General features: G+C 41.2%; 3 protein-coding genes across 3 annotated transcripts; 2 read left to right on the forward strand and 1 right to left on the reverse strand.

The window, feature by feature from the left end:
• Positions 1–695: 695 nt before the first annotated feature.
• Positions 696–13,157, reverse strand: cryba1a (crystallin, beta A1a). The gene is made up of 6 exons (XM_067245957.1): positions 13,075–13,157; positions 2,839–2,908; positions 2,291–2,409; positions 1,848–1,989; positions 1,087–1,229; positions 696–843 (listed from the first exon to the last, which is right to left on the reverse strand). The coding sequence occupies exons 1-6, from the start codon at positions 13,155–13,157 to the stop codon at positions 696–698; spliced, it is 705 nt and encodes a 234-aa protein (XP_067102058.1).
• Positions 5,844–8,150, forward strand: crybb1l3 (crystallin, beta B1, like 3). The gene is made up of 6 exons (XM_067245958.1): positions 5,844–5,856; positions 6,678–6,751; positions 6,866–6,984; positions 7,275–7,407; positions 7,612–7,754; positions 7,982–8,150. Exons 1-6 carry the CDS (start codon positions 5,844–5,846, stop codon positions 8,148–8,150), a joined length of 651 nt encoding a protein of 216 aa, XP_067102059.1.
• Positions 9,570–24,925, forward strand: unc119a1 (unc-119 lipid binding chaperone a1). Its single transcript, XM_067245956.1, has 5 exons — positions 9,570–10,046; positions 21,348–21,461; positions 22,083–22,176; positions 23,004–23,176; positions 23,593–24,925. Exons 1-5 carry the CDS (start codon positions 9,758–9,760, stop codon positions 23,703–23,705), a joined length of 783 nt encoding a protein of 260 aa, XP_067102057.1. The 5' UTR covers positions 9,570–9,757; the 3' UTR covers positions 23,706–24,925.
• Positions 24,926–25,500: the final 575 nt, after the last annotated feature.

Consider the following 25,500-nt stretch of genomic DNA (forward strand, 5'->3'; position numbering starts at 1 on the left):
TGATAGCCTAATTGAATGTGTTCAGCTAGCTCCCCAATAAATATATTGATCTGCCATGGATTAAACATTTGCACAAATTGTCCTGTACGTGTATCCTAAATAATTGAGACTAGTGCACAGTGCCCATGATGCAGTCGGTAATTAAGATGTTGGTGGGACAGATTCGTGGAACTATAGAGTGCAGTGCCAGTGATGAAGTCGGTGGTACACACACAAAAAAATATTCCTGGAATTATGGATAGGGCAAAGTGCCCGGGATGCAGTTAGTAAGATGTTGGTGACACACACAGATTTTCACCCCCAAATCAGACTAATAGAAGACACTTGTAATACTGTTTATTTGTTGATGTTTCTCGTTTTCTTATTTATTGATCACTTGAGTACAGAGTGTCCCTGTATAAACTCGGGGAGCAATAAGCTGGAGGAAGATCACCGCCACACAGCCACCCAAGACTCTCCGCTGCGTGGTGGGCATATCTGTGATCTTTCTTTCTTTCTCTCGCTCTCTTTGTTTTCTTTGAGCGTTGGAATAAAACAAAAGTGCTGGTAACATCAGCTCTGGGTGGGGGAGGGGGGAGGTCTCAGCCATGGGTCTCTGAGGTCTGACAGGACTGGCCAAGCTTGGGATGATGGGGTGGAAGAGGGAGAGGGGGAGAAAGGGGAGGGGAACTGGGAAGAGGAGGTGGCCTCTCGTCTCACTGCTGGATTCGGCGCAGGGACTGCACCTGGAAGGTCTGAGCATGGGATCCCCACTCTCTGTAGTGTTTGTACTCCCCTCCATGACGGTCACACTCCATGATGTATTGGTAGCCACGGTAACCTGGAAACTGGTAGCACACCCAGCTGGGGAGAAATAGAGAGTGACCAAGAACAATTTAAAGTCACCACACCTCAGCTGTTTTTACTTTTAATTAAATGTACCCCCCCCAGTTTGTTTTGCTTTCATGTTGGTGGGACAAATGCTCTGTCTTATTGCGTTTTGATTATGATTAATTTACTCAATTTGGTTTCACCATGTAGCTAATTAGAATGAAGCCATTCTAGCAAACAGAAACATTGCAAACAGAGGGTCAGGATGTGACTCACGCTCCACTTTGGACCTGCATGGATCCGATCTCGTTGTTGCCCCAGCCCATGGCCTGCAGAGAGGGGTAGTCATCATTCATCTCCCACTGCCGCCCAATGAAGTTCTCCCTCTCAAAGACAACAATCTTAGACTCCTTGTGGTTCTGTCAAATAAGAGTTGTGGAGGGAAAATGGTCAGTCTCAGTCATTATGCAATCTCTTGAAGTCAAATGCAGTGGTCAATAGCAGTGCATGTGACTGGGAGTAGGATAGATTCTTGAATAATGTTATTTTGTGACCTGGACCTATCACTGTAATAAATTAAAATAGACAGATATTTAAAGTGAGTCTGTCAAATGTTGCATTAAACTGGATTTTGTAACCAAGAAGATACTGCAATTGTCTGCCTTAGCCTTAATCAATTCCTCATAATCCTGCTCGCTTTCTGTCTGAACAGTAGAAAATAGATCAACACACAATCGGTGTCAGACAAACAGAACAAGAGAGCCTGTCCTTCCTGTCCCCCCTAACCCCATTTATCATAGTTAAAACAGGGAATGCAATGTGGGTATTAATACTTGACCCAGAAAAAGGGAAAAAGTAAACCCTATTTTAAATGCTTGCTTCCTCTCTTGAAGTAATCTCCGATCTTGTATAATTTGATAGGCAAAGCCCTTTTCTTCTTTGTTGCTGTTGCAAATCTAGTTATATTATCTATTTAAGGAACAGGGAGATGGACGATGTTTCCTCAAAGTCCTGACGGGGGATGGCCTCAGACTCACAGCAGAGCAGACGGGGCGGAAGGACATCATCCTCTCGATGTGGTAGGCATTGCTGCCGCTCCAGGACTCCCAGCGAGGGTACTCCCCCCTCTCCAACACAAACTGCTGTCCACAGAAGCTGGAGTGCTCATACCCTGCCCAGCTGCGTACACACACATGCAAACACACATGGCACAAACATAAAGATGGCCACATACCTCAATTCCAAAATATAAGGAGCTCCATTTTACAGTTTTCTATTAGAGACATAATACTTTATTGATCCTCACGAGGGGAAATTTCGAAATGAAAGGGCCAAATGGATTGTATAATTGGGGATAAATAGATTTGTGGTCATTATAACAATAGCATAATTAAAAAAAAAGAATTGAAGGTATTTGGGGCATTTTCTTCTTTACATTAGAGTCACTTTGCACTACTTGGGTTTTTGTATGTTAACTTACGCTCCACACTCCACCTTCAGGGAGCGAACATTGTCCATGCCACAGTCCATGATGTTCTGGCAGGATGCAGTGAACTCCATACGCTTTCCCTGGAAGTTCTCCTGGTCATAGACTGTGATCTATAAACAAAGACACACACTGGATTATGTGGGAGACTTGCAGTTCACTCCACCTGAAACCAAACCATCTGGCTCTTGAATCTTTAATGATCTTAGAATCGATTCCATCCATCTGGAAGTCCTATCTCACTCTCACATCACTGTTCCTGTTCAAGGAGGGATGATGCAGTGTTTTCAGAAACAGATGGGTCACACATAAGTTGCACTTGTTTTAAAGTGTCATGTTCGATGCAGTCAATGGGACAGTTTCAAAAGACCAGACTGCACGTGAAGGAGATTAAATAAAATGCTCCTCATGTATTCCAAGTAGTATCCAGCGTTGGGTTGCTCAATTTGCTAAAGTTTACACCTTATAGCAAAAGAAGCATTATTCCTGCAGTATTAGATGTGCTTATATCGGTAACAACCAAATTGTTGCTGCTGACTCACCTTCCATGGTCCCATAGGATTGGGATTAGTCAAAGCCATTCTGTTGGATATCTCAGTATTGGTTGACCTACTGACAGAGACCAGACAGTCACATTTCTGCTTGAGTCTATAGGGTAATAAGAACAGAAAATACTAAATTGTCCTAGACCTGTGTTGCACGCTGGCATGCTTCTGTCCATACCGAGATGCTCTAACCCTAACCCAAATTATATAGATGGCCTAGTTATGCCAGAATGCTTGAGTCTGTTGGACAAACCAAAACTAAGTGGTGCCCTATCCTTAACATGATGATGTACCCATGCTAGGTCTGAGAAGATAAAAACATTGAATTCGTTTTTAGTACAGTATGTGGAGTAGGTTGTGGAGTGCCAAATTCCACAAACATTACGGAATGGAAAAGAGGAGACTATATCATAACAAAGTACAAATAACCCACTTTTATCTAATAGATTGATAGTTTGTTCGTTTTGGAGACTTGGAGCACACAACTACATTTCTGCGAATAAATTACAGAATGTGATCAGATTGTTTATGAGGTTTTAATTCTAGTTTTTTTGTTTACGTAAAAACACATTGTATAGGGTGTGTCTATGGTATGGTTGATCTTAAGTGTGCATCATATCTGCATTTCATTCTAATGTGACGTCAACTGTGCTGGCCATACTGAGTGTAGTTAGACCATACACTATAGGAACAATACCACAAGTCCATCTCTGTTAGATGTGTGTATGTGTGTGTGTGTGTGTGTATGTGTGTGTGAGTGACACCCCTTTTCTATACATTTTGAGGCTCAGCAGAAACAACAAAAGAAAACCGACACAAAATGTAAATAGACAATGGACAGTAAAAGGCTATAGGCAAAATGGCTGCTACGGAGGGCTTACCTGACCTACCCCAAAAATAGCTGTGCAGCACTCACGGGGGGGCTCCACAAAAACGATGTCCTGACCCCCCTTAGTAAACGGGCCTATTTATACGCCGCAGTGGTGAATGGCGTCCTAGCCAGGGGTCCAGGGCAGGAGTCAGCACATTGCTGGGCCGCTTATTGTTTGAGATTGAGCCGTTGGGCTTTGGCCCGCCAGTGTTGGACCGAGCCGAGGGCACCGTGCCCAGTGCCGATTAGCACGAGCTCCAGCCAGCGCCAGCCCATGACCACCTCTCATGAAGCACAGCATGCTCATCATTACTATACATACATGGGCTGCACCCCACCATGGCCCAGCCCATACGTTTGTAGTTTTGCAAACCCTTCATAGTGCACTTTCTGTACCTGAAGAGAAAATATTCATAATTTATGAATCTTATGGCGCTTATGGAATAAGAAAGTACACACCATGAAAGATTAAAATAATGTAGTGACTAGGAAGGAATGCTTTAAAAAAAACTGACACAAGGACTATATTTCTGAAACATTTATCTTGAGATGTTGAAGAAAAAAATATATATTTTCAGATACCTAAATGGTTACAATATTGTCTGGTAAATAAAGTGTACTATTGTAGTGATGAAGTTAGGCATTCAGTACTTACTCACTGAGCTCTCCAGAGGCACTTGCAGGGCTTCCCACCTGAGTGATAACCTATGCAAACCCCAACTGACTTCTCTTCCCTTACCCTGCCACATTTACACACACATCTACCTACCAGCTCACACACACACACACACACATAAATATATGGTCGCTCATGCATACATACATGGGAGACACACACTCCACCCATTCAGAGCCTGACATGGACCTGCACACACATGCGCACGCACGCACTCATATATACACACTTGTACACATTAAGACCCTTTGTGCACCTATGCTCTGCCCCCTTACTGCCCCACTCAATGAACTGACATCCTATTACTGAGAAACTGTAACAAAATCTTCATGTATCTGCATATCTCTGATAAAATTGATTCCTACACTGAGATATAGCTAGACTGTGTATGTGTCTTTGTGTGTTGCTGTGTGTATCCGTTTGTGAGTTTGTGTATGTGTGTATGTGTGTGTGTCTGTGTGTTCATATCTCAATTGGCACGGCTGCCAAATCAGTGTGAACACGTGTGAGAATTGGTGTATGTGACTGGGTCAAACTATTATCATACTGTCACATGTCATCATGGATCCAGCAGGTTCTGCTTGATACAGAGGAATGCTGTGTGAGTGTGTTTGTGTGTGTGTGGTGTGTACACGTGTGTGACAGTCAAGGCTACTGGTCCATCAAAACAATAGGCCAATGGCACCCACATGCCTGTCCACACAATGAGGTGCTCCTGAGGTCAGCACATTGCTCTGCTTGGTGCTCAAAGGCCAGGATTGTGGAGAGGCAGAGGGAATGAGAGTGAGAGAGAGAGAGAGAGAGAGAGAGAGAGAGAGAGAGAGAGAGAGAGAGAGGGAGAGAGAGAGAGAGAGAGAGAGAGAGAGAGAGAGAAAGAGAAAGCTAGAAAGAAAAAAGTATAAATGGAAAAGGGATGGATGATGAGGGATGAAAAAAAATTACCTGAGGTAATTAAATATTGTATGCGCTGAGAAGTGTGCCTGCAATTGTGTCTGCTGTGGTTTAATGTGCAAACATGTCTGTGTGAGTGCCTGCCTGCATGTGACTGTGTGTTTTAGAACCAGGGCTCAGCAGTAGGGGCTTTCTGCTGATGATGGTGGCTGTCCCTAGTCCCCACAGTAGCGCTGGACAACAAAACGGGGCGCCTAGTCAGCATGGCACACTGAGAGATAAGCATGACCCTTAACCCCGCCCAAAGCCTCCCTCAAAAAAAGGATCCCTTTCGTCCAATGGCCTGGGCGAATTCTGATGCAACAGACCATAGTGGGATGGGAATGTATATATATATCCCTACTCATGGGGCCCTATTCCAACACTTTACCCAAAGGCCTAAGCTGCGCTTTCCTGTCCATTCCTCCCTTCATAACCTGACTACAGCTTTTAGGTGAGAATTATACTTATCTAGAGCTTGCGGCATAGGTGGGCTTTCCTCTGCTTGAACTAAGGACTTTCAATATGGGGGCAAAGGGTGGGTATGCTCTGACCATCTAAACCAAGGAGTGTCAATTGGACTGTGATTTTTTCTACCTAAGTGTGTTAGATCTGTCAAACAAGATACTGACTTCATTACTCTTGAGTATCCTCCTGAGTTGTTACAAGAAGAAAGTAGTTCTTAGACATTCTGTGGTACATTTCAAAAGGATGGCAATCATCAGCGAATTATGGCCACATTAGATTCTGGAATCTCCTGTCAGCTTGGTAATAGGGCTTGACAAGTCTGTTCTCCGCCTATGAAAAATCTTCCATGTTGCATCACTGTGTAACTCTTTCAAAAGAGATTACTTTACAGAAGTTTAGAGATAAGAAGTACAAAAAAACAATTATTCAATAATGAATGTGGTTCATTGTGTTGGAAAGCTTTAACATTAAAGGGAGGGTGTTGAGTAGTGTTCATGAGAGGGAAATTACATGTATGCTAGTGTAGATTTTAGTGACAACACATTTAAGAGATATTAAATCATTATCTACATATTAATTGACCATAAGGGAACAGTTGCATGCCTGTTCTCATGGCCTTTTATTTGACATCTAAACACTCTAGGACTGTGGAATTGCGCTGTATACGTCTTATCCAAATGTGTCTACAGTATGTGCAGAAGTGAATGAAAATGTTTTAACCTTGCATCTTATTATTGCTCTTTTCTCCCTCTGCTCTCTCTCTCTCTCTCTCTGTCTCTGTCTCTCTCTCTCTCTCTCTCTCTCTCTCTCTCTCTCTCTCTCTCTCTCTCTCTCTCTCTCTCTCTCTCTCTCTCTCTCTCTCTCTCTCTCTCTCTCTCTCTCTCTCTCTAGACTCTATCATGTCTCACACTGGAGTCCAGGGCAGCATTGGCAGCCACCCAGGCATGGGAATGAACAGGCACAAAGTATGTCCTCAATCATTTCAATCAATGACCATTAATATCCACCTTCAATAAACTGCTAGCAGTGGGCAGTACAAAACTGATTTATTGATTACTTTGTCTGGTCTGAATTTCCAGATGTACCTCTTTGAGTTTGAGAACTTCCAGGGCCGTAGAATGGAGCTGAACGGAGAGTGTCGTAACCTGTGTGAGAAGGGTTTCGAAAGGATTGGCTCCATCAGGGTGGAGTGTGGACCGTAAGTCGCTCAAACCAAAACAAATTAAAGTTGCTGAGAAATTTGTACAACATATTAACGCCATGAAACTTTATTTGTGACGAAGTGCAATGTTGGTGGAAATAGCATTTTTCAACTTTCTTTCCGAAAACATAATACGTATCTCTCATTTGATGTGCTACATTCACAGTGATGTACTGTATATTGCTGTTAACATAAATGATATTTGACAAAATCACATTCTGTGAATCCAGTTGTGTTTTATAAATGTGTTAAAACATGTTCCCTGCTGTGAATTGTCCTCTACACAGTTGGGTGGGCTATGAGCAGCAGAATATGTCTGGGGAGATGTTCATGATGGAGAAGGGCGAGTACCCTCGCTGGGACACCTGGTCCAACAGCTACAGGTGTGACCGTTTCATGTCGGTCAGACCTGTCCGTATGGTGAGTAAATGTCAACCGTGTATGTATGAATGGATTTATCTATAGATGGATGGAATAGTTGTATTAATCTTCTTGTCTTTTTAGTCTTTTTTACTCTTTATGCATCTGACTCCACCTACCCTTCCGTTCATCCATCCATCCATGCATCTCCTTTTCAGGATGTTAGCTGATCTTTTCCTTCTATTTTTTCCTACATACCTATAGGACCCCCAGGACCACAAGATCTGCCTCTTTGAGTGCATGAACTTTGAGGGCCGCAAGATGGAGGTGTGTGACGAGGACATTCCTAGCCTGTGGTCCTACGGCTTCCAGGACCGTGTGGGCAGCATCCAGGTCACTGGTGGAACGTAAGTCCCTTATTGGATTAGTGAGAGGGGGTAATTACATGTCCTGAGACATATACTGAGACAATGTAAAGGGTTTGGTGTGATTGTGTAGTTACAGTGAGAAAAAACATTATAGTACAAAGAAACTTCAAGCTTCTCACTGAGGAAAAACAATCAGTTCCATCTAGTCATCTCTCTCTCTCTTTCTCTCTCTCTTTCTCTCTCCTTCTCCTTTCTCCCTATTAAAGGTGGGTGGGTTACCAATACCCCGGTTACAGAGGTTTCCAGTACGTGTTTGAGATGGGACCCTTCAAGCACTGGAATGAGTGGGGCGCCCACCATCCCCAGATCCAGTCAATCCGCAGGGTCAGGGACATGCAGACACATCGCAGGGGCTGCTTTGAGATGACCGCCTAGAGAGGGGCACCAGGCAGGCAACCACCAGCTATAGCTGGTGTATGTTGGGTGGGGCTGGTCCTGGAGCTTACCACCTTTCCCAGCTTCATCAGTAGCCACTTAGCCAGACAATGCTAATGAAATCTCTTGCTCCATCTCTATAACTTTTGCTGGTAGAATTAAGTCATGTGCTTATGGGCCTTCATCCACCAACATTGAATACACTACACTGCCTATTGTATGGGCTGCCTTTCCTCAGTGCCTGAATGATACCTGTCAAAGTGATAGCCATGCTGTCCTGAAACCTGATAAACCTAGGGTACAGTTGCATTATGGTATTCATGATAGAGGGGTTTTTCAGCAACTGGGTAAGAAGGTTTTTATAATAACAAGTAGTTTGTGTTCAATAGTTTGTTTCCATATCTGCAAGCCCTTGATTTTATACATACATTTGCTCATGTGTTTCTTAGCTATATATACATTGATGCCAATAAGCCTTTTCACAACGCTCTCTACTCCTGTGACACATGGCTGATTTTAGAAAGTACAGATACACACTCCATTTGCTGTCTCAGGTAAACCATGGTCAGCTCTTTTGGACAGTCCATATACTGCAGTGACCTGAACTATCCAAAGGAAGTCACTGTTTCCTCATAAATTCACAAGACTGTCCATCTCCACTGCACCTGAAGGTTTTTTTGCTGACTTCTATCTTCAAAGAAAGGCACATGGCACTAGAACACAGTGGGTTCAATAACTGGGGAAAAGGGTATGGATGGAGAAAAGGCAGCTGTAACTGGGGTTATAGAGACTAGCCCACCTGTTGGTTGACCCCTCCTTATCACAATGATGGGGTTGTTCAGTAGGCTTGTGTTATGAACCTATATCTTTCTCAGGGATGCTGGCATCTGAAGAGCAACTTTCAGATGAAAGAAATACATTAAAAATCAATAAATATTCAAAACCTCAGATCTGAAAAATGCCAGTGCCTTCTTTTTCCTCTTAACTTCATTTAAAGAGCTCTGCTCATGTGACACAAATGAATGGAATTGCCTTTTCCAGTTACACTTTCCTACCAACTTTTTAAATCCTGCAAGAATTTGGCATGTGGATGTTACTATTACACTCTCAAATTGAAATTGGATTATTCTTATATTATCTGGATTATTATGGGAAGACCAGGCAACGTATGGTTTGGACCACAGTTCAATTTCATTTTATGCGGCTGTATGTTTTGTAAGTTGGGTGAGTCATCGCTGTTCAATGAGGGAGCGCATGACATCTGCCGGTTGAATCAGTTAGCGACAGGATCGTTGATGACAAATATTTTGAGACCTCTACTTTGCAATGGTCTGGTCTGTCGTGTAACACGAGCGTTCCAATGAGACGATTTTTGTTTCTTAGCCAGACTACTTGACTTGACGTGAATTCTCAACCTGCAGTCTCCACCAAATACGAGCGCGTCACTAGTAGTCTTTAACCAACGAACACAAGCAGCCACGGACCGAAGGTTTAAAGAACTAAGGATTTAGATTAAATACCGAGTGACTGAGAGAGCCGTTGAGTCTTAGTGAGGCAGGGAGAGAGCCTGATTTGTATCAGATCGGGAGGGGGAGGAGGCACAGAGAATGAGCTATTCTTGTACCAGCACAGAAGCTGTATGTAATAGACAGGACGCAACTAACTGCAGTACTCAGGAACCCGCCACTAATAATACGAACGGTGGCAACGGAGGTAAAGAGAGTGCCAGTAGCACCAGTTCCCGCCAGCCGTATCACAAACCGCTCGTGGCCATGAAAGTGAAGAAAGGCTGCAACTCTACAGACGCGGGAGTTCCAGTAACTACGGAAGAAGAATTGTTGAGAAATCCTGTAATAACGGCCGAGGATGTACTTGGGTTACAGAAGATCACCCAAAGTAAGTGCACTATTAGCTTACTTAGTCTTAAACAGGACGTGACAACCGTTGCATGTAGAGTAGGCTACCTGCTGATTCTAGCATTGGAGTGTCATGTTGTGTCAGCAGGGCAATAATTCCTCACTTGCGTAGTCTTATTCTGTCATTAGCACAGCACTAGTACATGGACTCTTTATTTTAGCCAAACAACTGGTTTCAGTTCACCGTACCTTGGACAGCGACTTACAGAGACACAGAGCCTATGATTGTTGCTTGAAAGAAATGTGCTAGTTACACAATATTGGCATACCACGTTTCAAGTGTTTATGTCTCTGAATTGTCAACATAGCCTGGTAGACAATAATATAATTATGCAAGAAAAACAGACTGGCCTCTTAAGCATGCAGATTCTCTCTCTCTCTCTCTCTCTCTCTCTCTCTCTCTCTCTCTCTCTCTCTCTCTCTCTCTCTCTCTCTCTCTCTCTCTCTCTCTCTCTCTCTCTCTCTCTCTCTCTCTCTCTGTGTTTGTGTGTGGATAGCTTGTTCTGTCTAATGCTTCCCCTGTCCATATCAATGAAAAAAATAAATAATCTAAATCCTTTTCCAGTGCACTCTGAGGTAACAGGTGGTCAGAGGTCTGCCCTGAGATTGACACAGATCCTAATTAAAGATTTGCATTAGATTGTTACATATCTTACAGCTACAGCATGTATTCACTTTTAACTTATTCTTTCTCAACTTTGTTTCAACACTATTCAAATGGTTATACTTCACAATTAATATTCTTTGTATTTGATCTATTAATATTCTTTGTCATCTTAAATAGGTTTCTAAAGTCACATAATGTTCTGTCATTGTGTCACTTTTTAAAATGATTTTCAGTATTTGATGGACAAGCATAACATTAAATCATGAATTGTAAAGTATGAAAATTGCCATTAAAAACAGCTTCCATTTAAAAAATTGTTTGACCTGTCCCCTGACTGATACACTGCTACCAAGTCAATTAACCCAGCAGATCAGTAGAGTTATATAAACAGACTCAGAGTAACAAGAAATAGACACATTTACGTTCTATAGATACATTTCAATTGGTAGCCTATCATAAGAGTCTAGCGAAAGGCAAACCTCCTTCAAAAGGGCATTGCATTTACCCCAAACAACACTCTTGTCTACAGTCATCCTCTTTGTGTCTGTGACATACAGTATGTATCTACTGGGTAAACCACAGCAAAAGAGAGGAATCAGGGCTGCAGGGGCAAGGTAAAACATAAATCAGTCATGATGGCACATAATCTGTACTCTCTACTGACATGTAATCTGGATTAGGTCACAAGGGAGGAATGTGGCGAGCTGCAATGACCTGATACTCTTCAGTTAATTAATGCCCCCGGAATGCAACCCAAACATCAGAAACGTCTGCACATTTGTGATTCAGATAGACAGGTTATTCTGAAGGTCAATCTTTTCATGTTTACTTTGGTGTTTGTGGTCCCCCAGCTAAAAAGGGTAATTAGGAATCAACGACTGAAATTGATCCAAAACAGCATTTTGTTCTCAAAGAGGCTACTGTCAATGGTGGCTATCATGTATCAAACTGATTCAATGAATCGTAATGATGTATGTTAAACATGTCTTGCTGTAGTAGCGTATATACTGTATATATATGCAATTTGCACATGGGCTGTCTCATTTTCAAACATCTCATACACTATATTTTCAAATAGGGGGAAATAATTTTAGATAATCAATACATAACATCTCTCTGCACACAGAGGTTATGTACTCAGAGGGTAATCATCATCATACCATACAGATAATAGAAATTATACCTTTCACTCTGAAACTGTCTGTATATAGAAATATTGTGTAAAAAAAGACAGGAGGACAAACATCAATTCCATCTGGTGTAAATAACTTCCATGGTGGTGCTTTGGGGAAGGTAAAAGCATCCATTTTGGTGGTGGCGTGCTGACACAGTGGCTCAGTACTGATAAGGGAGCCATTGTTTTCCTGACACAAGAGCGGATGGAAGTAAATGTAATCTGGCTAGTGGAGAAACGGTGCTTGGTGAAATGAGAAATGATAGCTCATCAGAAGCCCATGTGCTTGTGATGTACGGAGGAGGAAATCATATGCACAGAAACAGGGGAAATCAAATATCGCAGGCTATCTGCAACGATTCATTCAGAATATGGGTCGTGTTTTTAGACGCAGTGTGAGCCTGCAGACTATCCTGTATTTCAGACTGTTGATAGTAAATACTCACTTAATTCAGAGGTCAAGGTGAATAACTATTATCCCTATAAATGTGTATCCATATACACTTGTAGATTAGGAGTCTATAAAATGATACTATATCTTATGAACAAGTAGCATGCATGTGCAATTACTCATTCCGCCTCCATGTGTATCTGTGATCTGTCATTGGTGCTAGCAGATGAATACAAAGTGCCACAAGCATTTCAATACGGTCTCTATGGTTGACTCATCCCATTCAAGTGAATGACTTCACACATTAAACACCGGAAGATAATACCAGTTACATTTGCGCTGATCTCATCACTTACAACTTCACATATCTATTATTGATTTTCTACAAAATCTCTATCACATCGCAATCAACCTCAAAAGAACCCTCTGAACCCTGAACCTAAATGATTGGTCGTGTTTATTACAGTCCTGCAAAGCCTACAGATATTGAATTTATAAAATGTTACTGTCAAGTATATTTCAGCAAATATGACAAAAAATGTATCTCAACAACATCACCAACCCTGCCTTTAATAACATTGATTAATAAATGTATTTATGTTTATGTCTGGATAGATTATTATTATTATGTGGAAATTCTGTGGTGAACACCAGAACGGTCACAATGGTCCAGAGACAGTAACCGTAGTATTATTGTGTAGGTTTTCATTAAAAAAACACAAGGTTAGCCACTACTTACAGTAATATTTGCTGAATTATTCTGTGTGATGTTTTCTACACCTCTTTTGCATACCTGTTCTATGAGATTACCGTCATCTTATTTCTGCTATGTTTACCTTTGGGCTGTGGAGGTGTGAAGAAATGCCCCCCTCTCAGACTGCAGTACACAAGTCTTCATCCTTGCTTGACAACGCTCCATTGATTTAATTTAGGCCATACCATTCTGTCATCCATTTGCAATGTTGAAACCTATACAGAGCATTTGTTTACCAACACCTTCTGTAGGGCAAAACCGGCAAAGTGCTTAAATTCTTTTTCTGCTGTGTGACCTCACCCCTTCATCCAGAGCAGCTTCGCTCGCCCCACAGCCTCTCCAGATCTGTCTATCAGGAAACATTGCACCTCCCGCCTGCTTATGAGCAAGGACACAATCCCCTGACTGTATTTCCAGTCATTGGGGCCTGTCACCACAATGGCCACAGCTTTAATTAAAAATTGATCGCCGTGGCACTCTTTAAATCTGCTCTATACAAGCTGTCACAAGGTCAGTGATGTATGAGGGTCATTCACTTTAAGGGACGATGCTGTTTTCTGGGATCCAGCCATTGTTGTGACAGTGAGTCCTTGAGGAGGGAGTGTTGTCGCTTATTGGGACGACCGATATCACATCTAGCCTATATCTAATGAAAGCAGTGGCAAGGGAGTTCTGTTAGCTGTAGACAATGGTAAATATCTTAGTTGTATGCTTGTAATTTAACTTTTCACCACAAAGACATTATGGTACACATTTTCTCCTTTGAGTAATTGAGAATGTTCCGTTATTGCTCGGTCAGAGCAGGACATTGACTCATCATTGTCTGTGTGTGTGTGAGTGAGTGGGTGGACTTTTTTGAAAAATGTCCTTTGATTCAACTCAGTTGAAATTGTACAGGTCCTCATCAATTCTTTGAAAATGACCTGCCAACACTTAAGGTAGCATGAACCTGAAAAATGCTCTCCTATAATTTGCCTAATTTACTGAAATAAATACAAGTATACCTTTCCAAATACAAATTTCAGGGTTATTGTTGCACTGAACCATCCTTGTACAATCATAGAGTTGGCCTCTTATAATTACAGGGTTTGGCTGAAACGCTCCACTAAATATCAAATCATGTTTCAGTGCTTCAAACAGTTTTCTGAGGTCAGCTTTGTTGTTGGTGATAGCTGCTAGTTTCATTTTGAACAGACTAAGCAGAGCCTTAAAGCTTGAGCTGAGTCATGCTGCTGCACGCTCGTGAGTTCAGCCTTTGAATTGGAAAACACTGAGGGACTACCGAGATGATTCACACTGTGGCAAAAAAAAAGGAAATAACAAAGCCTGATAACGAGTAGTCTATGTAACAGCTTCATATCCCAATGATTTAATGTAGCTCCATTCTTTCCAACTCTGGCACAAAATCCTATCAGCCAACAGAAGCATTCAAGATGGCCTCCAGCTTTCGCTTTGAACTGGTAACAGTTAGACCCCGAAGGCCCCAGTAAAGTGGGGGATTTCCCTGCTAGCCAATGGAAAGCTGTCAGAGTGATGTACTAAGACTGTGTACACAAACACTCTATCTTAGTCCTTTGGCTCTGTTTGATGATATGCCTCATAAGCTGCAGAGTCTTTACAGTTCACTTTGGCTGAAGCTCTCATAACCCCAAAACCCCATGAAATGTATATGCGTAAAGTTAGATTACTAGTAAAAAAAAAAAGTAAAGAGAATGAGCCTGGACAGGACAATATATTTTTTGGACTTTCCCTTTTGTCATCATGGTCAGAGGCAAAATATTTACTACAAGACCCTGCTGTAGTAGCTACACAGTTATTGTACATAGTTGGGGACACCGGAAATGCTTCCCAAAGTTCTTCATTCTCATGAATGAACATAACTCTGTCTTGCCATACACTTACAGGTACAATAGTTTAAAAAAATCGGTAAAAGACAAATGTTGTGTCCCCCATACACAGGTATAAGCTAAGGAGCTACTCTGAGAGTTGTTAAGCACAAGACAGTTTAGTGCCAGTAGAATGTCAATTTCAAATTTTGAAGAAACCACTACTTTCCAACCAATTATGTTCCAGCAATTCTGTTCCATCCAATTGCCTTACTCTTTGGCTTATTTTGTGAAACCCCTGTTAAATAAAACATGAGCTGGAGGAAAGTATGGATGTTCAAACAAAAATTGGGTGCTCTGTTTATTATAGTTCAGGCTTAAATAATCTTCTGTGCCACTGTGAGAACCACTTGGGTGGAACCATTGGCAGGACATCACTGAAAATAATAATTGTTTTTAATGATTCTGTCTGGTTAAAAAAAGGTTAAATAAAATAAAAAGCGTTGGAGGAAGTGGCCATTATTCATTACTCCTTAAAGACATATACAATCACATAGATAACAGTGGGTCGATTAGATAAAATTGTGGTTCTTAGTGTGTATCAGTAGGCATCTGACAGGGTGGATTCCATCTTTTTATTGGCTTATGTGAGGTGTCTGGACAGGAAGTGATGTCACTTTCTAAGATTGTCACGAGGAGTGATTGTGACCCTGGTGTAGTTAGCCTTATGCAGAGTCCTACACATCAAAAGTGTTCACATGTGAAATGATTGTGACCCTGTTGTGTTTAGCCTATGCGGTGTCTAGCGCAGCAATGTTGAATGCTGTCTCGAGGAGTGTTAACCACAGAAAGATCCCAGACACAAACTAGATCTAAGGCCGGAAGACGTATTAATGGGTTCTCAACTAAATAATGATTAAAGGTTTGAAAATAGGTGTACATTGGTAGTTTTTCAAATATCATTGTAGATTATCAAAATATGTACTTTTAACAATCTGTCATTGCTTCCCCATAGTCTACCATGGACCATGGTTGGGCTGGTTTTCATTGAATATTAGCCATTCCAGTGCTCCACAATGCTCACAATTCTCAAGGATTTCATTGAAGTGAATAAAAAAACACACACAAACACACACTCAAAAAAGCACACATTTTATCTCCACAACCTCCTCGATCACATCCCCAATGTCACAAGAACCAGCTTTTTGACTGTGTAGATAGACAGCAGGGATTCTCATCTGCATTCAGCTGTTCAAAGACTCAACCTCTCAGTGAACCTCTTAACCAGCCAATCGCCTGCAGGCTCCATCATTATGAGACGTGTTTAAGAAACACAGCAAGCCTATCCCTATCCACCAGGGTATCCTCATTCCTTTCAAATATGCAAAATGCTATGCTAATGCATCTGTGCCCTGTGGGCGTAGCACTGAAACCTGATTTGATTTGGGCGTGCCATAAGCAGGTGTTCCCATGAGGTTTACAAGCCATGTTCTCATGTCTGATATAACAGTAATTTACTTATGGATTGACAGCTTAAGCTGAATCAAAAGAATATAAGTGCGTAAAGCCTTGATGCAAAAAATAAAACAAAAAACACTAATTCCTGGCTAATCTTGAGGTTTAGCGGCTATAAATGGCACTCACTTGCTGTTTATGAATGCCACAGACAGCCATTTTGTGTCTAACAGACTACCTTAAAAGAACCACTTAATCGTTTGTTATTTTACTCTGTAGCTTTTTTTAATTATGTATCTCTGGAAGCTAAATTTCAGTTAAATTGTTTGGTAAATACCTGTTTAAAGTGGGCAAAAAAAAACACATCACAAATGGAGAAATGTTAATGAGTAGGCCTATGCTGCAATGTATCTAAATACAGTCAGCATCAAAATAAAGCTGATGTCTTTAGAGTGTAAGGCTTGTCGAAGCCTTGATTACCAGGGCAAAACCAGAAACAGAATGTTACCTAGCACAAGACTTACTACACCACTTCATCCATTGCAGTAGGCTACCTGTAATGTAGTGTTTCATTAGCATTTGACTGAAGTCTAATCCTAGCTGCGGTGCCCTTCTTTGATTCGATCCGGTGCCTTGTTTATGTAAAACGGCCAGGTGGAAAGGAAAGCGAGAAAAAAGAAAACCAGATACAGTTGGCACACTATCAGAAGGCTGCGTTGCTAGGTGACAGTGTTAAAGGAAGTGAAGTGGTGCTCTCACGCCGTGAGGGAGAGGAGCTTAGGAGAGGCCCCCCCTCCTCCACTCCCCCTTCCCCTCACCAGAACTATCTGATGCTTGTCAAAATGACACACACACACACACACATGGTCTAAGAAACCATCAAAATGTGTCACCCAGGTTCACCCACAATCCCAACAGCAATTTACCCATAATCCATTTAAATGTATCAACCGAGCACATCAAGCCAGATGAGAGAACCCTGAATTCAAACCCACAGCAAAAAACAACCTTGCCTCTGGTAGAACTAAATTATAGCAGCTTCCATCACACTGACACAACAGAACAATACACTGACCAAATTGTTTTGTGATACACTTTCTTTACTGATGTTCTCACATAATAACCCATGGATTTCACTCTCGGCTGCCAACCCAAGCTATTTGTTATCTGCAGAACTAACACTCTAAAATGTACAATATGTGATAGATAGCCCCCTGCTGAAAATCCAACTTGATTTTCTAAGACAAAAACAGCCCTATTTCAATATATGTGTTTGAATAATTCTGGAATATTGATAGTACAATGTGTTGCTTGAAAAAAAGCAATCTGAGTTTTTCATTAAGGCTGTTTGAGAAGGTATAAACAAGTACCTTTTTTATTTGTAAAAAAAAAAGTTGGCAATCTAACGTTGATCTTTCACAAAAAGGTAGCTGAAAAAAAAATAACTTAACTGAAGTGTAACATCTATGATCTTAAATTTGATGTATTACATTTGGAAGGAACTTGATAAAGCTAGATGAAAATAGATACACTGTAATTATAGAGCATCAGTTGGCTCCAGTTCATTTGGCTACTGGATGTATATTTGGTGATAATGAGTAGCCTGCTGAGGGTAACACACATTATTGTTCTGCATTAAAATTAGAGTAAATGTGTTCAGCTAGACATGGTTTTGGGGAAAATGTTCCACCTGTACATCTGTGCAACTTGGATCGGGGCAAACATGCCACGGCGCCAAGCCTGTTCCAGTCTGCCCAGTCCATCTGTGGGTTATCTGTCTGCCCAGACACAGAGCTGATTGTCAATCACATCACTCGCTGGAGCACAGATTCAATTCTAACACCAGCCGTGTTCAGGCTCCCAATCTGACTTCTTTATTGTATGAGTGGCGCTAGAGATAACAGCATTAAAAAGAATTAGATTTCCAACTGTAGATACCAGGATATTCTATTGAGTAACAAGTTAATTCAACCAGTAATTATTTTTCAAGCTATCTGTGCTATGATATATAGATACCAACACAGGTGTTCAGATTGTAGGACACACTCAACCAGTACACATTATAATATTCTACAGAGGACAATTGACAAACATGGTTTCTCCTGGTAAAATGCCCTACCACATAAGTTAATATAACTTCTCCCACACTGTGTTGATGTGCTGTCATTTGATCACATACTGCGTAAGAACTCTCTGATTTTATAACAAGAATTGAATGATTTAACTTACTGGACAAAAGGCCAGACCAGGTTCTGGTTGTGTCATCTGTAGAAAGAAGGGCAGTGCATTCAGTGCCCCGCCTCCTGTCCTGTTCATGGTTCTACCATGAGGTGGAACAAAGTCAAAGCCTATTACTTATAGGCATCCTGATTATGCTCTCTATTTTCTGGTCAGTGAAGATGAAAGTGTCTGTACAACATGAAGAAGCTACTTTGGACAATTGAGATAAACCCTTTGTACTGGGTATACAGAGCATTCTGTTCATTGTTTTTCTTGCATAACTGATTATGAGATGGTTCCCATCTCATGTTCAGATAGCAAAGCTCTTATCGGGCAACCCAGGAAGTCATGCTGTTGGTGCCATGGACTGTGAGTGCCAGAGTTGCCTGGGTAACAGTGGCTTTTGTCCCTATGCTGGTTGTCGAGGGTCTAGATATGCCCAGATAGGCAGAGAGACAGACAAATAAATAATATATTATAAGGTCAGTCTTAAGAAGTACTAAAATATGGATCATTAATAGCACTTGTGCTGAATAGTACACAATGCATCATCTGTTTTCCTATGATAAGTATTGAGTTGCTCCACATCCAGATATTTCAAGGATGTTTGTGTGGACTGTTCAGTTTCTGCTTTACTTGGAGTCACAAATTGCGTCAAAATATGTTCAGTCAGTGAAGATAAACCACACTCATCACACATTGAAGGCAGTGTGCCAAACTCATATTCAGAATTAAGAAATTATTCAGAAATAAGAGCATCTTACTGCCTAAGATGTCAGTCACTGTGTTCTAGTGGTCTCCACCTCACCTCTCACCCGGGGCGATCTTGCTCAGAACAAAACTGACTCGTAATCCTTAGTGAATGTTCATACACACAAGCACGTCAGCACACACACACCCATACACTCACACACATACAACTACTGTATGTTTAAACCTAGATTACCCATCCCTTCATAGAATGTTGTGTTAGATACTGTATGATTATATTTAGTGACAGTCCATGAACTGTATAAACACATCTCATTCTCACCTGGTATTTAGGCAGATAATTGCCATTTTACAGTTAGTACTGATGAGCCATTATTATCTTCTGACATATGTCTCCTCTCCACAAGATGAGGGAGGTTGTTGGTAATTGCTTTAGCTGTTATATTCCCATTGCGTAATATGTGTCTCAACTTTACCTTGGGGTTGCAGTGTGGATTACAACAATAAATGAAGAACTCAAATCATATAACAAAAATGGCAAGGCCATTCATATTGACACAACGTAAAAATATTGTTAAGAGAATCGTAGCAGTAATATTATGTTTCCTGCATAGGTACAATATAAGAAAGTGTGCAGTATTATCTTAGAAGTGTATATCGTAGAAGTGTGTTATCTATTATACTGTTGGCCCTTATTACTGAAGATATACTGTATACTGTGAGAGACTCTCCCAAGAAAGTTCACAGCCTGCCAATTATATGAATTAACCTAATGATCCCACAGTCAGGATACTGCTGTAGGACTGCAGCAGATGTGTGAATGCCTTCTGAACCCCTCCTCCCTCTGCATAGACACACATTTTCACACTCACACACACCATGTGACACAGCCAGGTAGCTGGAGGACTAAAAATATCCCCTAGCGATTGACTAAGGCCAGTTTGGCCCATCTGTTTCCTAACCTTTAGGATGATAAAGAAAGTGTGTGTGTTTTATGTGTACCAACGTAGTGTCCGTGTGCTTGCATGTTTTTGTGTGTGCAACACAAGACACAGTGTGCTGAAATGCTCTGCAGCTCTGTATGGGGGGGGGGGGGGTACTATACAACAAAATATATAGTATCCTCCAATCCCCTTACCGTCTCTCAATCTGTCCATGTGACAGTGAAACAATATAAGCCTCTTAAACCTAATCCAGCCCTGTAGGGAGGTGAGTCTCACTGGCCCTGCCCAGAATTTCACACACTGCCAACATTGCTGACACTGCTGCCATACTGGTGAAAACATCCAACATCTCCTAACAGTATACTGTACTTGTATGCCTTGCGTTGTGATGATACTTAATACAATTAAAGGGTTTTATGAAGACTATTTGCATTCATAAGTGACTCATTTTTTGTATTTATATTTTACGATCAAGATTAACTTTATTGTCCCACAAAGTGGAACATTTGTAATCACCCATTTGCACCCAGTTACTGTTGGAGGAAGCTTCACATCCAGGCTGATTTGTAGTATATCAAGGAAAGAAATAGCCAATTATGGCAATTATACAATGATGCATTGTCTACATTGTTTAATTGTTCTATTCCTAAGCATTTGGAACTGCTTCTTTTGTTAGTGTGACTGTGAAACTGATTCTCTACAATCTGATCCAATGGTACGTTAGTCTCTTAGTCTAAGAGGGTTAGGGTTAACCCTAACCCTAAGAGCCTGCAGTTAAAGAAGCTATCGCTCGCTAGCGTCATATTAGCATCATGTGATAAAATAACCGTCTAAACCACATAGGGAGGGGGTGGGGGTGGGCTCTCAATGATACCTATGTTTGTGTAAAAAGCAGATTCACCCATTCTCATAAATGTTCAACACAAGTCTGTCATATTGCATTTTTCCATCAATCAGGAAGTTTGATTTCTTATTAGCCAAATGTATAGACTTACAGCTGCAATATGTAACATTTGAAAATGTAATTCAAATATGAGAAACATTGCTTCTAATTCTTGTTTTGAGTTTCACTGACAGTAGTTTCATGAAATAAGTCAAGGAGGAAGGCTCACCGCTTCATAAGGGACACCTACTTACCTATTGTACCTTTAAATTTGACCTATTCTAAACCGTCACAAACATTGTCTTTCCTTTTTCAGACTACCTATGTTCTCCGGACAAGAATGTGCATATGATTGACTTCACAAGGTTCAAGATCCGGGACATGGAGACGGGGACTGTGTTGTTTGAGATCACTAAACCGCCAGCATTGCGTGAGTGTCAAATCCAAGGAACGGCTAATAGCCACACTACTGTGGTTAATTATACGTGCAGTATCTATACCATAATGAAAGGAAACTCATAATGCAAGAAATCTGTGTGTGTGTGTGTGTCTGCACTATCTATAATTCCAGGATTTCAATCTATAATTCCAGGAATCTGTGTGTGTATTATTTACCAACATCAGCAACTGCATCACGGGCACTGTGCACTAGTATATTATGATATGTATAGGCTTCTCTGCTGTTAAGACAGATATGCAATATTGTGGCTGTTTGGTCAGATTCCCTCACCTTCCACCTTCATTACTTTCTGCTTCCACCATCTCTGGTAATATAGTCCATTTCTGAAGTGCTATAATATTTTTGCTTGTTTGTATGGGCCACTCATGCAACTAAGACCTGTGCTATATTTTGAATGAAATACTACCAATGTGTCAAGATAGATTTATAGAAGAAGGGGACCCTGAATCTATTGATGTGTTCCCCTGCTCTTTCAATCTTCCACAACCAGCAGGTTGTTGGAAGTTTTTCTACCTCAGCCAATTAGGGGAAAACAAAGTAACTCTTTACAGTCAAAAGATCTGTAAACCTGGTATCCTTTCTGATCCACAGCAGGCAACAAGAAGGACTTCGACCCGAACGCCGGACGATTTGTTCGTTACCAATTCACCCCTGCCTTCTTGCAGCTGCGTCAGGTTGGAGCTACGTAAGTCACATCTAAAAGGGCAGCCAGCAAAGGGGCATCAGATTTATGACCCCAGCGACCCCAATTATTTTCATGATAGTAATGTAAGATGTAGCAATGGGGTTGTATTGATAGAGGATATTGCTTTACTACAATACACTATTCACTCTTTTTTTTTTAAGAATGACTGGTATGTGTACTTTTACAGAGACGGGCAAGGGAGAGAAATCATTAGACATTGCGTCCTTAAGCACTGAGTAAGGATGTGGGGGCGATTCGGAGACCTGCTTATCGGAGAGGAAACAGATGGGGAGGGGGTGTGGGGGCTATTCTTGGAGGGTGAGAAGTGTGTGTCTGTGCCATTGACATCACCCAAGGAGGGAGAAAAACAGTAGGTAGTGGATAGAGACAGTATAGGTGATAGAGAATGTGAACGCACAAACAGAAAAAGAGTGATGGTAGAAGGGAGTCAGGTGGCTGAGCGGTTAGGGAATCGGGCTAGTAATCTGAAGGTTGCCAGTTCGATTCCTGGCCGTGCCAAATGACGTTGTGTCCTTGGGCAAGGCACTTCACCCTACTTGCCTCGGGGAATGTCCCTGTACTTACTGTAAGTCGCTCTGGATAAGAGCGTCTGCTAAATGTAAATGTAGAAGGACATACGGTCCAGTTATCAGGAAGAGAGCATGCTCTCCCATGAGCTAAGTGCACAGTTGTGTCTTTGAGTGAGTATAACCAAAGGCCAAGTAACCCAAACATATTTTTTTCCAATTTAAGTTATCTTCTTATCTCTGAAGGGTTTTTTGAACCGCGTACTAAATCTAAATCTCCCTCTCTTCGTCTGTATGCAGAGTGGAGTTCACCGTGGGAGACACGCCTATCAATAACTTCCGGATGATTGAGAGGCATTACTTCCGCGAGCAACTCCTCAAGAGCTTCGACTTTGAGTTTGGCTTCTGCATGCCCAGCAGCAAGAACACTTGCGAGCACATCTATGAGTTTCCCGCACTCTCAGAGGAGATCAGTGAGTAAATGAATACACACACACACTCACTGATGCTGATAGATTCACGAACAAACACACATTACATTTACATTTAGTCATTTAGCAGACGCTCTTATCCAGAGCGACTTACAGTAAGTACAGGGACATTCCCCCGAGGCAACTAGGGTGAAGTGGACTCAAGGACACAACGTCATTTTTCACAGCCCGGGAATCGAACCGGCAACCATCTGATTAATAGCCCGATTCCCTAAGCCCCCCCACACATATACTTATTCCTGTGCGTTATGCTGTATACTAAGTTTTGAATGCAGGCGATTCACGTCCACACTTGGGAAGTTCATGACATTTTGATAGCCTCTGATACTTTTGAAATGGACCACCAGGAAATGAGATCACAGAATCTTAACATCTACTTCCTGTCTCTACTCCCTTAGTGCGAGAGATGATTCAGCACCCCTATGAGACGCAGTCTGACAGTTTCTACTTTGTGGACAACAAGCTGGTGATGCACAACAAGGCAGACTACTCCTACAGTGGGGGTCCATAGGAATACGACCCCCCATCTTAGGCACTTCCCACCCCCCCATCTCAGCCCCTCAGGACCAGAGATTGATGGACTGACAGACAGATCACAAGCACAGGACGGGTGGACTGTCTCTCACTCAACAGACAAGAGCGTCTCTCCCCAAAACTCGCCCAACTGACAAATTTATTTTCCTGTATTTCCCTGTTACAGTACATTACAATTCACACAACCCGTGAAGCTGTGTGTGTGTGTGTGTTTATCAGTCAATGTGATACACTTCACGCAGGTGAACATACAGAAGCAGTCTCTTCTCTCTAACGTTCCTAATAAGACATTGACATGGATGATCATTTCAGAAAAAAAGCACAATGGTTACCGTTTGTAGGGACCAGCTGCTGTGAGTGAGATTGGACGCGCCTCGTGAGTATTATGGAAACATTAATCTGCAAAAAAAAAAAAAAAAAAAAGAATGAAAGAAAGAAAGAAAGTAATACCATGAAAATAGAGACAAGAGTCACACAGAGTGTCTGCTTATCCTCACTCTTTCTCATTGGTATTTAGCTGTTCAATAAGGGGGAGACTGACACACAGCAGCCATCAAAGGACCAATTACTGAGAGTCAGAGAGAACAATGCATTGATGTAATCAAGGATTCTAGATGAACAATACTTATATTTCTACTAGGGTTTTGGCAAACTTTTTTTACTTGTAAAGAAAGTCAATGTTCTTTGTCATTTGAATTTCTTCTAGCCATGGATCTGAATTATTTGTCCCTCAGACTGTAGGAATACAAAGTTATGATGGTATTGGTCATCATCATAGTGAGCCAGTTCAATGACATTATGGCCCATAGAGTGGGATAGTTACTTATCATGTGAATGTGTTGTTTGTATATCCACATACTCATACAGTAGCTCAATCAGAAGTATTTTTTTAAATAGCCACATCCAAAATGTCAGACCGAAGTGTTAAGTTCATAGAAACTCAAAAATAACGGACTCATTTTGATATCCAGCCCACACTGTTTAGTCTCAAGAGATATACTTTATTTATAGTGTATGTGGTTAATGTAAAATGAAATGTACAAAAAAAAGAGATGTAAAGTTTGGACTGTTGAATGCCACTCTGGGAATAAATATATGTGATTTTTTGGGGGAAATATTGAAATATGTAGATTTATTTTGTCTCGTACTTCACAGGTACATTGCATTGTTAAGGACACAAACCTACAGAATTTCAGACAAATTACCCCAAAAAACTAAAATCTATACAGGGATAAAATGGTATGTTCAATAATTCATTAAGTAAGTAAATAAATAAAGACAGCTGGTAAAGTACCTTGTTGCTTATGGCTATTTAGTCTACACAGTATCATAACTTGGGATCTGCAGACAGAAATACATTTTCAGTTTTTCATGACATCAAACCAAATGTTGTTTAGCAAGTTAGGTGAATTGATGGGTGAATTGATGCTGGTACATTCATCAAGAGCAAGAACAGCAGATCGAATGAAGTAACACTCAGCAAAGCAGCCCATAATTTTGTAATGGAGCATGTCCAAGTTCCTTATTCAACAGGGTGAAGATATTCAGATAGAAAAATGTAGGCATTTAGTGGAAAATGGACTACATAATTACAACAGGTACATGGGGTTTATACTCATAAAAACATTTTATGACAGCTACATCGTAATTAATGCAATTGCAAATCCATTTGTATCTTCATATGTCTGTTAACTAGCAGCTTAAATGGCTGTTTAGCTCACTGCCGCCCCCCACAGGGTCTTGGGTTGTACTAACCAAATGATTGTTCTATA

This window comes from Osmerus mordax, chromosome 11 (assembly GCF_038355195.1).
Source record: "Osmerus mordax isolate fOsmMor3 chromosome 11, fOsmMor3.pri, whole genome shotgun sequence".
NCBI lineage: Eukaryota > Metazoa > Chordata > Actinopteri > Osmeriformes > Osmeridae > Osmerus > Osmerus mordax.